The following is a 14,516-nucleotide window of genomic DNA, read 5'->3' as shown; positions in this document are numbered from 1 at the left end:
CTCCACTATGCTACAGTCAACTTCCCCAGAGATCCAGCCTGTCTCCACTATGCTACTGTCAACTTCCCCAGAGACCCAGCCTGTCTCCACTATGCTACTGTCAACTTCCCTAGAGATCCAGCCTGTCTCCACTATGCTACTGTCAACTTCCCTAGAGATCCAGCCTGTCTCCACTATGCTACTGTCAACTTCCCCAGAGACCCAGCCTGTCTCCACTATGCTACTGTCAACATCCCCAGAGATACAGCCTGACTCCAGTAAACTACTGTCAACATCCCCAGAGATACAGCCTGTCTCCAGTATACTACTGTCAACATCCCCAGAGATCCAGCCTGTCTCCACTATACTACTGTCAACTTCCCTAGAGATCCAGCATGTCTCCACTATACTACTGTCAACATCCCCAGAGATCCATCCTGACTCCACTATACTACTGTCAACTTCCCTAGAGATCCAGCCTGTCTCCACTATGCTACTGTCAACTTCTCCAGAGATCCAGCCTGTCTCCAGTATGCTACTGTCAACTTCCCTAGAGATCCAGCCTGTCTCCACTACGCTACTGTCAACTTCCCCTGAGATCCAGCCTGACTCCACTATGCTACAGTCAACTTCCCCAGAGATCCAGCCTGTCTCCACTATGCTACTGTCAACTTCCCCAGAGATCCAGCCTGTCTCCACTATACTACTGTCAACTTCCCCAGAGATCCAGCCTGTCTCCACTATACTACTGTCAACTTCCCCAGAGATCCAGCCTGTCTCCACTATGCTACTGTCAACTTCCCCTGAGATCCAGCCTGTCTCCACTATGCTACTGTCAACTTCCCCAGAGATCCAGCCTGTCTCCACTATGCTACTGTCAACTTCCCCTGAGATCCAGCCTGTCTCCACTATGATGCTGTCAACTTCCCCAGAGATCCAGCCTGTCTCCACTATGGTACTGTCAACTTCCCCAGAGATCCAGCCTGTCTCCACTATACTACTGTCAACATCCCCAGAGATACAGCCTGTCTCCAGTATACTACTGTCAACATCCCAAGAGATCCAGCCTGTCTCCAGTATGCTACTGTCAACTTCCCCAGAGATCCAGCCTGTCTCCACTATTCTACTGTCAACTTCCCCAGAGATCCAGCCTGTCTCCACTATGCTACTGTCAACTTCCCTAGAGATCCAGCTTGTCTCCACTACGCTACTGTCAACTTCCCCTGAGATCCAGCCTGACTCCACTATGCTACTGTCAACTTCCCCCGAGATCCAGCCTGTCTCCACTATTTTACTGTCAACTTCCCTAGAGATCCAGCCTGTCTCCACTATGCTACTGTCAACTTCCCTAGAGATCCAGCCTGTCTCCACTATGCTACTGTCAACTTCCCCAGAGACCCAGCCTGTCTCCACTATGCTACTGTCAACATCCCCAGAGATACAGCCTGACTCCAGTAAACTACTGTCAACATCCCCAGAGATACAGCCTGTCTCCAGTATACTACTGTCAACATCCCCAGAGATCCAGCCTGTCTCCACTATACTACTGTCAACTTCCCTAGAGATCCAGCATGTCTCCACTATACTACTGTCAACATCCCCAGAGATCCAGCCTGACTCCACTATACTACTGTCAACTTCCCTAGAGATCCAGCCTGTCTCCACTATGCTACTGTCAACTTCTCCAGAGATCCAGCCTGTCTCCAGTATGCTACTGTCAACTTCCCTAGAGATCCAGCCTGTCTCCACTACGCTACTGTCAACTTCCCCTGAGATCCAGCCTGACTCCACTATGCTACAGTCAACTTCCCCAGAGATCCAGCCTGTCTCCACTATGCTACTGTCAACTTCCCCAGAGACCCAGCCTGTCTCCACTATGCTACTGTCAACTTCCCTAGAGATCCAGCCTGTCTCCACTATGCTACTGTCAACTTCCCTAGAGATCCAGCCTGTCTCCACTATGCTACTGTCAACTTCCCCAGAGACCCAGCCTGTCTCCACTATGCTACTGTCAACATCCCCAGAGATACAGCCTGACTCCAGTAAACTACTGTCAACATCCCCAGAGATACAGCCTTTCTCCAGTATACTACTGTCAACATCCCCAGAGATCCAGCCTGTCTCCACTATACTACTGTCAACTTCCCTAGAGATCCAGCATGTCTCCACTATACTACTGTCAACATCCCCAGAGATCCATCCTGACTCCACTATACTACTGTCAACTTCCCTAGAGATCCAGCCTGTCTCCACTATGCTACTGTCAACTTCTCCAGAGATCCAGCCTGTCTCCAGTATGCTACTGTCAACTTCCCTAGAGATCCAGCCTGTCTCCACTACGCTACTGTCAACTTCCCCTGAGATCCAGCCTGACTCCACTATGCTACAGTCAACTTCCCCAGAGATCCAGCCTGTCTCCACTATGCTACTGTCAACTTCCCCAGAGATCCAGCCTGTCTCCACTATACTACTGTCAACTTCCCCAGAGATCCAGCCTGTCTCCACTATACTACTGTCAACTTCCCCAGAGATCCAGCCTGTCTCCACTATGCTACTGTCAACTTCCCCTGAGATCCAGCCTGTCTCCACTATGCTACTGTCAACTTCCCCAGAGATCCAGCCTGTCTCCACTATGCTACTGTCAACTTCCCCTGAGATCCAGCCTGTCTCCACTATGATGCTGTCAACTTCCCCAGAGATCCAGCCTGTCTCCACTATGGTACTGTCAACTTCCCCAGAGATCCAGCCTGTCTCCACTATGATACTGTCAACATCCCCAGAGATCCAGCCTGTCTCCACTATGCTACTGTCAACTTCCCCAGAGATCCAGCCTGTCTCCACTATGCTACTGTCAACTTCCCCTGAGATCCAGCCTGTCTCCACTATACTACTGTCAACTTCCCCAGAGATCCAGCCTGTCTCCACTATGCTACTGTCAACTTCCCCTGAGATCCAGCCTGTCTCCACTATGCTACTGTCAACTTCCCCAGAGATCCAGCCTGTCTCCACTATGCTACTGTCAACTTCCCCTGAGATCCAGCCTGTCTCCACTATGCTACTGTCAACTTCCCCTGAGATCCAACCTGTCTCCACTATGCTACTGTCAACTTCCCCAGAGATCCAGCCTGTCTCCAGTATGCCACTGTCAACTTCCCCAGAGATCCAGCCTGTCTCCACTATGCTACTGTCAACTTCCCCAAAGATCCAGCCTGTCTCCACTATGCTACTGTCAACTTCCCCAGAGATCCATCCTGACTCCACTATGCTACTGTCAACTTCTCCAGACATCCAGCCTGTCTCCACTATACTACTGTCAACTTCCCCAGAGATCCAGCCTGTCTCCACTATGCTACTGTCAACATCCCGAGAGATACAGCCTGTCTCCAGTATACTACTGTCAACATCCCCAGAGACCCAGCCTGTCTCCACTATGCTACTGTCAACATCCCCAGAGATACAGCCTGTCTCCAGTATACTACTGTCAACATCCCCAGAGATTTAGCCTGTCTCCACTATACTACTGTCAACTTCCCTAGAGATCCAGCATGTCTCCACTATACTACTGTCAACATCCCCAGAGATCCAGCCTGACTCCACTATACTACTGTCAACTTCCCCAGAGATCCAGCCTGTCTCCACTATACTGCTGTCAACATCCCCAGAGATACAGCCTGTCTCCAGTATACTACTGTCAACATCCCAAGAGATCCAGCCTGTCTCCACCATACTACTGTCAACTTCCCCAGAGATCCAGCCTGTCTCCACTATGCTACTGTCAACTTCCCCAGAGATCCAGCCTGTCTCCAGTATGCTACTGTCAACTTCCCCAGAGATCCAGCCTGTCTCCACTATTCTACTGTCAACTTCCCCAGAGATCCAGCCTGTCTCCACTATGCTACTGTCAACTTCCCTAGAGATCCAGCTTGTCTCCACTACGCTACTGTCAACTTCCCCTGAGATCCAGCCTGACTCCACTATGCTACTGTCAACTTCCCCAGAGATCCAGCCTGTCTCCACTATGCTACTGTCAACTTCCCCAGAGATCCAGCCTGTCTCCACTATACTACTGTCAACTTGCCCAGAGATCCAGCCTGTCTCCACTATACTACTGTCAACTTCCCCAGAGATCCAGCCTGTCTCCACTATACTACTGTCAACATCCCCAGAGATACAGCCTGTCTCCAGTATACTACTGTCAACATCCCAAGAGATCCAGCCTGTCTCCAGTATGCTACTGTCAACTTCCCCAGAGATCCAGCCTGTCTCCACTATTCTACTGTCAACTTCCCCAGAGATCCAGCCTGTCTCCACTATGCTACTGTCAACTTCCCTAGAGATCCAGCTTGTCTCCACTACGCTACTGTCAACTTCCCCTGAGATCCAGCCTGACTCCACTATGCTACTGTCAACTTCCCCAGAGATCCAGCCTGTCTCCACTATGCTACTGTCAACTTCCCTAGAGATCCAGCCTGTCTCCACTATGCTACTGTCAACTTCCCTAGAGATCCAGCCTGTCTCCACTATGCTACTGTCAACTTCCCCAGAGACCCAGCCTGTCTCCACTATGCTACTGTCAACATCCCCAGAGATACAGCCTGACTCCAGTAAACTACTGTCAACATCCCCAGAGATACAGCCTGTCTCCAGTATACTACTGTCAACATCCCCAGAGATCCAGCCTGTCTCCACTATACTACTGTCAACTTCCCTAGAGATCCAGCATGTCTCCACTATACTACTGTCAACATCCCCAGAGATCCAGCCTGACTCCACTATACTACTGTCAACTTCCCCAGAGATCCAGCCTGTCTCCACTATGCTACTGTCAACTTCCCCAGAGATCCAGCCTGTCTCCACTATGCTACTGTCAACTTCCCCAGAGATCCAGCCTGTCTCCACTATACTACTGTCAACTTCCCCAGAGATCCAGCCTGTCTCCACTATGCTACTGTCAACTTCCCCTGAGATCCAGCCTGTCTCCACTATGATACTGTCAACTTCCCCAGAGATCCAGCCTGTCTCCACTATGCTACTGTCAACTTCACCAGAGATCCAGCCTGTCTCCACTATGCTACTATCAACTTCCCCTGAGATCCAACCTGTCTCCACTATGTTACTGTCAACTTCCCCAGAGATCCAGCCTGTCTCCAGTATGCTACTGTCAACTTCCCCCAGAGATCCAGCCTGTCTCCACTATACTACTGTCAACTTCCCCAGAGATCCAGCCTGTCTCCACTATGCTACAGTTTTTTACTCCACTTGACTGTCGTGACTTGACTTTCATTAATCTGATGAATGTTTTTGCTTAAATCCACTAACTATGTTTAATTGTTACCCAATTAAATTAATCATGAAACAATTAACTCATTAAGATTTGGGGCACCACGGAATAAGTTGTTTAATGAGTTATCATCTCCCAAATACTCTAGAAGCTATATATAGAAGCTATATAAGATATATATCAATAACAGTCACTTTAATTATTACCTCATATCAGTCTCATTCTGAACAGTCACTTATTATTTATTACCTCATATCAGTCTCATTCTGAACAGTCACTTATTAATTATTACCTCATATCAGTCTCATTCTGAACAGTCACTTATTAATTATTACCTGATATCAGTCTCATTCTGAACAGTCACTTATTAATCATTACCTCATATCAGTCTCATTCTGAACAGTCACTTATTAATTATTACCTCATATCAGTCTCATTCTGAACAGTCACTTATTAATCATGACCTCATATCAATTCTCTTTCTGAACAGTCACTTATTAATTATTACCTCATATCAGTCTCATTCTGAACAGTCACTTATTAATCATTACCTCATATCAATTCTCATTCTGAACAGTCGTAACCTTCTTGGATCTGCAAGAACCCCAACCTTGATCATTATTCAGTACTATACAATTTACTAACAATTACTAACTAACTAAATAATAACAGAACACACACATACTTGCATGAGACAAAAGTCCCTAGTGGACTAACAAGATATGACGGCTTGAAATGGACACTTATCATGGTCACATTCCATAACTATTCTCCCATTAATTGCATACTTTGCACACGAACCACCGCCCATTCGGTATAAGAAATAATGAATGTATTTACGTGTTGAATGCTGTTCTTTGTTTATCTCGGTCGGAAATAAGTCTTTTCGGAAAGTTGTTGACCTTCCAGCTGTTTGGCTCTGATTGCCCGAAAGGGGTTTCCCTTTCCCGTCTTCTACTGTTGTTCACCTTGGAAGATAACCAGCCATGTCAACAGTGATGAGAGTTGGTGATGAGCATAGCAAGATAGTCCTTTATATTCGTTTTTCTTGATATCTGACTTAAGACAGCTAAGCAGCTGTACCAGTGATTGTCTGAGGTGAGCTTCTCGCCTCTTCCTCCTTGTGTTGGCACTCAGGATTCGGACCAAGATGGACATGAGCTGCAGCTCTTCGTCTCTCTGGTCTAAAGGAAGGTGAGTTTATCTTCTTCACCTCGTGTTGAGGTTAAGTTCTAACCGTTTCCATGGTCTCACGTCTTTCTGGTCTAAAGATTGATTTTTCAGGGTTCAGCTCCTGCCCACTTTACACGCATGCAGCAACACAGAAATGTTCTGGTCTGATATGTTAATTCTTAGCCAATCCTTTATACACTCTGGTAAAAATGGGGTGTTACCCTCATGCTGAAACGCTCTCTGAGGTCCCTCAGGCGTGGCTACTTACTGGGCAATGTATCATCAAAACTATGTACTCGTTAGAAAATTTGAATCAAATTCTTAACAAAAATATTATCTTCATTTTACAGTGTCTATTGGAGGGAAACTTGACATATACATTCTACATTCGGATGTTAGAAATACTGTTCCAAAGTTAGAGTTTTGGGCAAAAGTCTCTCTAGACAAAAGACATTCCAATCCCAATACTAAAGGGTAGAGAGACAAAGTTTCCCCCTCCAGAGATTTACAGCAGGGTGTGAAGGTGACGAATCAACAGCTCCCCCTCTCCTCTCTGTTAGAGAGAGAGAGGCCTGGTTACTGTCACCCCCCATCAGTCTGATCCTCACAGGACAGTCATGACAACTGGGAAATGAGACTATGTGTATTTATCAATAAAGCACCAATATATTTATGTATTTGATACGCCCCATTCTAACCATTACTATAAGTAGTCCTCCCCTCACCAGCCTCCACTGGTGCTGTCAGTAAACTCAGTACCTGTCACTCTGTACCTGTCTCATCAGCATGTACCACTGTCATTAGAAGCACAGAGCTGAGATTGAGAGATATATGGAGGGAGAGAGAGATGGAGGGAGAGAGAGAGAGCTGGAGGGAGAGAGAGCTGGAGGGAGAGAGAGCTGGAGGGAGAGAGAGCTGGAGGGAGAGAGAGCTGGAGGGAGAGAGAGATGGAGGGAGAGAGAGCTGGAGGGAGAGAGAGATGGAGGGAGAGAGAGCTGGAGGGAGAGAGAGATGGAGGGAGACTGCCCTCCAGTGGTAGAATAACTCTGTTTCTCTCCTGTGTTTGAATGTGTTTCTGTGCTATGATCCATAGAGGACTCTCTCTCTCTCTCACCCTCCCTCTCTCTCTCCCTCTCTCTACTGTGTGATGTAGGAACATAGATTTGATTGGTTAAGGAGGAAGAGGGAGGGGCTGTCAGAAATAACATGTGGTAGGAGGGTTTGAACTAGTAGAGAGAGAGAGAGATGCAGAAATAGGGAAGTACATAATTGTACCAGCGCAAAGAGTGAGTTAGAGAGAGGGAGGGGCAGAGAGAGAGAGAGAGAGTACATTAAGTACATTAAGTTTGTATTTAAGTTCCTATAAGTAGAGAGAGAACAGAGAGAGTTGTAGACTTGGACACACAGCATTATATCAGGACCTATAGACACCTGGACCAACCTGGAGAGAACACAGCATTATATCAGGACCTATAGACACCTGGACCAACCTGGAGAGAACACAACATTATATCAGGACCTATAGACACCTGGACCAACCTGGAGAGAACACAGCATTATATCAGGACCTATAGACACCTGGACCAACCTGGAGAGAACTCAACATTATATCAGGACCTATAGACACCTGGACCAACCTGGAGAGAACACAACATTATATCAGGACCTATAAACAACTGGACCAACCTGGAGAGAACACAACAAGATGAGGATCCTGCTGATAGTCATCATCCTCTCCTTCATGACAGGTAATACGCTTGTTATAACTCTCTATAACAATGTAATAACATCCAGTTAGTCTTCTAATAAAGGCTGCTACTACAGATCAGGACACACTACTGTGTGTGTGTGTGTGTGTGTGTGTGTGTGTGTGTGTGTGTGTGTGTGTGTGTGTGTGTGTGTGTGTGTGTGTGTGTGTGTGTGTGTGTGTGTGTGTGTGTGTGTGTGTGTGTGTGTGTCACGGTTTACCAGAATTGGACCCAGAAGCAGACCAGGACAAGGTGAGTAAAAAGATGGTGAGTATTTATTAATCAATGAGAACGTGGAGGTAGATAGTTCCGGGTGGAGGAGCGGACAGCGGAGGTGGGTTGATGGGAGTGGATAGGCAGATCCAATGGATAACAACACACTGGCGACGAGCAGACAGGGATGGGGTATGGGTTCCGGGTGAATGGCTGTAAACAAAACAAACGGCGGTAAGTTAAAGTCAAGCAAGACGTACAAAACAATAAAACAAAACAAAACAAACTCTATAAACTGGAGGCTGGTTCGTGGGCACAACATACTGTTCTTGGCTAACGATCCGCAGGGAATGGATGTCAGGTCAGAGCTTTTGAAGGGGAGAGGTGATGATCAGGACAGGTGTGCAGATTACTGATGGGATACAGGTGCGGGTGAACATCAATCTCCCAACAAGCTAATTCGCCCGGCAACCAGACAGGGTGCGTTCCAGGACACCGGAAACACACTCCAGGACAGAAACACAGGCAAACACAGACTCAGGAAGCGGGATTCGTGACAGTGTGTGTGTGTGTGTGTGTGTGTGTGTGTGTGTGTGTGTGTGTGTGTGTGTGTGTGTGTGTGTGTGTGTGTGTGTGTGTGTGTGTGTGTGTGTGTGTGTGTGTGTGTGTGTGTGTGTGTGTGTGTGTGTGTGTGTGTGTGTGTAACGTGAGGATAGTGTAGGAGTCCTAACTGTAAGTGGTATTACAAAACACTAAACCAAGAGGTATTTTCTCTTGTCTGACTGACAGGTTGTTTGAGCTCCTTCAAAGTGACAGGATACTCTGGAGGAACTGTCATCATCGACTGTGATTATTACATATTAGACAGAAGTCATGACAAATATTTTTGCGTGGGGCAGAACAGTTGGAGTTGTAAGGATCAAATCAGAACTGGATTGAAGAACACCTGGTTCCACAGTGGTAGATTCTCTCTGTATGACATCACTGGAAGAAAATACTTCAAGGTGATCATCAGACAACTGACCAGTCAAGATGAAGGGACCTACTGGTGTGGAGTGGACAAACCTGCTTCACCTGACAGTTATACCAAGGTAGAGCTGGATGTGAAGGAGGGTGAGAGACTTTTACTTTAACTTTATTAAATTAAATTAGCTACATATGTTATTACATGATCAGTACCACTAGTCAATGAAGTCAGTCTATAGTACTAGACTAAGGTTGTGATGTGTGTTCCTATTGACAGGTGACTGCTGTGAGAAGTCAGTCTATAGTACTAGACTAAGATTGTGATGAGTGTTCCTATTGACAGATGACTGCTGTGAGAAGTCGGTCTATAGTATTAGACTAAGGTTGTGATGTGTGTTCCTATTGACAGATGACTGCTGTGAGAAGTCAGTCTATAGTACTAGACTAAGGTTGTGATGTGTGTTCCTATTGACAGATGACTGCTGTGACAAGTCGGTCTATAGTCAGTCTATAGTAGTAGACTACGGTTGTGATGTGTGTTCCTATTGACAGATGACTGCTGTGAGAAGTCAGTCACAGAGACGGCCTTTCTGGGAGGAGAAGCTACCATCATATGCAACTATCCAGAGGACCATGAGTACAGCATCAAGTATTTCTGCAAGGAAAGCAATGACCTCAAGTCTTGTGTTTATATGATCGCTGCTCACCAGACAACTGCAGAAGCTGGTCGTTTCTCTGTGTCTGACAACAGAAGAGAGAGATTCTCCACAGTGACCATCAGGGACCTGACTGAAGATGATACTGGGACCTACTGGTGTGGAGTCGTAGCTAGTTACATTTCACTGATTACACAGGTACAACTGCATGTTACTGGTAAGTGACCATTTCTACAAGTGTGTTATTTGAGCAAAGGTCTTTTCACAGCTAATCACAGCTAATGTATCAAAACAATGTACATGCCATTGACAGACTGGAGGAACGTCCTATTTTTTTTTATATATATTTTTTAAATTCACCTTTATTTAACCAGGTAGGCAAGTTGACGACAAGTTCTCATAATATGTTAAGACGACTGAACAGGTTTATGTCATTGACAGATTGGAGGGACGTCAAACCAATCAATGTGACTGGACAGGTGGGGGTGACTGCCAGGCTTACTTGGAAATATCCAGACGACCATAAGAGTAATGAAAAGTTCTTCTGTAAAGGGGACAGTCCTTTAATCTGTGCAGATAAAGTAAGAACTATTGTACAAAAGGAAGTTGTGTTTAAAGGCAGGTTTTCCCTGAGGGATAACCCCAGAACATCAGTCTTCACAGTGCACATCAAAGAGCTGAGAACAGAGGATTCTGGGACATACTGGTGTGGATCTGATAGAAGATGGAGATCTGCAGACTACACTAGATTTATCCTCTCTGTGGGTCAGTGGATCAACTCTTTACATCAGTGGTGGCTGGTGGAAGGAGATATCGGAGGAAGTGCTCATTGTAATGGCTGGACTGGAACGGAGGTCCGATACTGTTACATCCATTCCATTTCAGCCATTAAGATGAGCCGATCCTCCTATTTCTCCACCAGCCGCCTCTGCTTTCCATGCTGTACACCTGCAGTAACTATGTAACTGTAGCTATGTTATGTCTGACAATGACAGTAATATACATAGCTTTCTATTATATCAGTCAATTAGATAACAATAACTAGAGAATATTATGTCTGACAATGTAAATAATATCTAGCAGTCTACTATATCAGTCTATAAGGTAACAATAACTACGGTTTGTAATGTCTGACAATGTAAATAATATATAGCAGTCTACTATATCAGTCAATTAGATAACAATAACTACAGAATATTATGTCTGACAATGTAAATAATATATAGCAGTCTACTATATCAGTCTATAAGGTAACAATAACTACGGTTTGTTATGGCTGACAATGTAAATAAGATATAGCCGTAAAATAGTAATCACATCTAGAACCTTCTGAAATATGTTGTTATTAACTGTTATTAATTGTTATTAACTGTTATTAACTGTTATTAACTGTTATTAACTGTTATTAAATGTCAACAACCAGATTAGTGAAATGTAGCATTGAACTAAACATCTCATCAGTAGTAGTTGTTCAGTGGTGGACAGCAGGCAGTCAGTGTGTTACTGGAGGCTGGGTGTGTCTGTGTGTTTGTAGTGGAGTGAAAAGACACTGGACCAGAACACTGTAACTTCCTCTGTAATAACTGTGTGTTTCTATATATGTCTCAGTATCACTAAGCAGTCATGTGTTCAACATATAAAACCCCAAGTTTCAGTATGAATGTCATCATCAAACCTGCAGAGAGAGAGAGAGAGAGAGAGAGAGAGAGAGAGAGAGAGAGAGAGAGAGAGAGAGAGAGAGAGAGAGAGAGAGAGAGAGAGAGAGAGAGAGAGAGAGAGAGAGAGAGAGAGAGAGAGAGAGAGAGAGAGAGAGAGAGAGAGAGAGAGAGGGGGGAGAGAGAGGGAGAGGGGGGAGAGGGGGGAGAGGGGGGAGAGGGGGAGAGAGAGATATGTTGAGGTAAAGTAGAACTAACAGACTTCAACAGGAACAAGAGGAACCTCCCTGTCTTTACATCTGTCTGTCTAGAGAGGAAAAGTACAGCAATATGTATCAAGCACTGTATCTATCTCTCTACATCACTCTCTGTTTCTCCCTCCCTCCCTCCCTCCCTCCCTCCCTCCCTCCCTCCCACACTGTATCTATCTCTCCATTTTTTCAGTGGCACCAACCATCACTACAACAACAACAACAACAACAACAACAACAACAACAACAACAACAACAACAACAACTACAGCCACCTTCATCTCACCATCATCATCAATCAACAGATCTGGTAAATAAACTTTTACAAATTCAAACGGTTAGTGTTAGACTTGTCTATATGTAGTGTTATGATATGAGGGTAGGTTAGTGTTATGATATGAGAGTAGGTTAGTGTTATGATATGAGGGTAGGTTAGTGTTATGATATGAGGGTAGGTTAGTGTTATGATATGAGGGTAGGTTATTGTTAGACATGTCTGTATATAGTGTTATGATATGAGGGTAGGTTAGTGTTATGATATGAGGGTAGGTTAGTGTTATGATATGAGGGTAGGTCAGTGTTATGATATGAGGGTAGGTTATTGTTAGACATGTCTGTATATAGTGTTATGATATGAGGGTAGGTTAGTGTTATGATATGAGGGTAGGTTAGTGTTATGATATGAGGGTAGGTTAGTGGTAGACATGTCTGTATGTAGTGTTATGATATGAGGGTAGGTTAGTGTTATGACATGAGGGTAGGTTAGTGTTATGATATGAGGGTAGGTTAGTGTTATGATATGAGGGTAGGTTAGTGTTATGATATGAGGGTAGGTTAGTGTTATGATATGAGGGGTAGGTTAGTGGTAGACATGTCTGTATGTAGTGGTATGATATGAGGGTAGGTTAATGTTATGATATGAGGGTAGGTTAGTATTATGATATAAGGGTAGGTTAGTGTTATGATATGTGGGTAGGTTAGTGTTATGATATGAGGGTATGTTAGTGTTATGATATGTGGGTAGGTTAATGTTATGATATGAGGGTAGGTTAGTGGTAGACATGTCTGTATGTAGTGTTATGATATGAGGGTAGGTTAGTAGTATGATATAAGGGTAGGTTAGTGTTATGATATGAGGGTAGGTTAGTGTTATGATATGAGGGTAGGTTAGTGTTATGATATGAGGGTAGGTTAGTGTTATGATATGAGGGTAGGTTAGTGTTATGATATGAGGGTAGGTTAGTGTTATGATATGAGGGTAGGTTAGTGTTATGATATGAGGGTAGGTTAGTGTTATGATATGAGGGTAGGTTAGTGGTAGACATGTCTGTATGTAGTGTTATGATATGAGGGTAGGTTAGTGTTATGATATGAGGGTAGGTTAGTGGTAGACATGTCTGTATGTAGTGTTATGATATGAGGGTAGGTTAGTGTTATGATATGAGGGTAGGTTAGTGGTAGACATGTCTGTATGTAGTGTTATGATATGAGGGTAGGTTAGTGGTAGACATGTCTGTATGTAGTGTTATGATATGAGGGTAGGTTAGTGTTATGATATGAGGGTAGGTTAGTGTTATGATATGAGGGTAGGTTAGTGTTATGATATGAGGGTAGGTTAGTGTTATGATATGAGGGTAGGTTAGTGGTAGACATGTCTGTATGTAGTGTTATGATATGAGGGTAGGTTAGTGTTATGATATGAGGGTAGGTTAGTGTTATGATATGAGGGTAGGTTAGTGTTATGATATGAGGGTAGGTTAGTGGTAGACATGTCTGTATGTAGTGTTATGATATGAGGGTAGGTTAGTGTTATGATATGAGGGTAGGTTAGTGTTATGATATGAGGGTAGGTTAGTGTTATGATATGGGGGTAGGTTAGTGTTATGATATGGGGGTAGGTTAGTGTTATGATATGGGGGTAGGTTAGTGTTATGATATGAGGGTAGGTTAGTGGTAGACATGTCTGTATGTAGTGTTATGATATGAAGGTAGGTTAGTGTTATGATATGAGGGTAGGTTAGTGGTAGACATGTCTGTATGTAGTGTTATGATATGAGGGGTAGGTTAGTGTTATGATATGAGGGTAGGTTAGTGTCATGATATGAGGGTAGGTTAGTGGTAGACATGTCTGTATGTAGTGTTATGATATGAGGGTAGGTTAGTGTTATGATATGAGGGTAGGTTAGTGTTTTGATATGGGGGTAGGTTAGTGTTATGATATGAGGGGTAGGTTAGTGGTAGACATGTCTGTATGTTGTGTTATGATATGAGGGTAGGTTAGTGTTATGATATGAGGGTAGGTTAGTGGTAGACATGTCTGTATGTAGTGTTATGATATGAGGGTAGGTTAGTGTTATGATATGAGGGTAGGTTAGTGTTATGATATGAGGGTAGGTTAGTGTTATGATATGGGGGTAGGTTAGTGTTATGATATGGGGGTAGGTTAGTGTTATGATATGGGGGTAGGTTAGTGTTATGATATGAGGGTAGGTTAGTGTTATGATATGAGGGTAGGTTAGTGTTATGATATGGGGGTAGGTTAGTGTTATGATATGGGGGTAGGTTAGTGTTATGATATGAGGGTAGGTTAGTGT

The 14,516-nt window shown here is 44.4% G+C and overlaps 2 protein-coding genes across 2 annotated transcripts in view; both read left to right on the top strand.

Moving 5' to 3' along the window:
• Positions 1-6,448, top strand: part of LOC129839231 (uncharacterized) — a 21,960-nt gene extending 15,512 nt beyond the window's left edge. The window contains exon 9 of the mRNA XM_055906543.1: positions 6,398-6,448. Coding sequence (XP_055762518.1) covers positions 6,398-6,448 — 51 coding nt within the window. The remainder of the gene's footprint in view (positions 1-6,397) is intronic.
• A 1,690-nt stretch (positions 6,449-8,138) lies between these two features.
• Positions 8,139-14,516, top strand: part of LOC129839230 (polymeric immunoglobulin receptor-like) — a 10,462-nt gene continuing 4,084 nt past the window's right edge. The window contains exons 1-5 of the mRNA XM_055906542.1: positions 8,139-8,181; positions 9,184-9,507; positions 9,913-10,233; positions 10,458-10,781; positions 12,116-12,232. Of these exons, the coding sequence (XP_055762517.1) occupies positions 8,139-8,181; positions 9,184-9,507; positions 9,913-10,233; positions 10,458-10,781; positions 12,116-12,232 (1,129 nt within the window). The remainder of the gene's footprint in view (positions 8,182-9,183; positions 9,508-9,912; positions 10,234-10,457; positions 10,782-12,115; positions 12,233-14,516) is intronic.

This window comes from Salvelinus fontinalis, chromosome 40, assembly GCF_029448725.1.
Source record: "Salvelinus fontinalis isolate EN_2023a chromosome 40, ASM2944872v1, whole genome shotgun sequence".
NCBI lineage: Eukaryota > Metazoa > Chordata > Actinopteri > Salmoniformes > Salmonidae > Salvelinus > Salvelinus fontinalis.
This window is presented reverse-complemented; position numbering and strand designations above follow the sequence as displayed.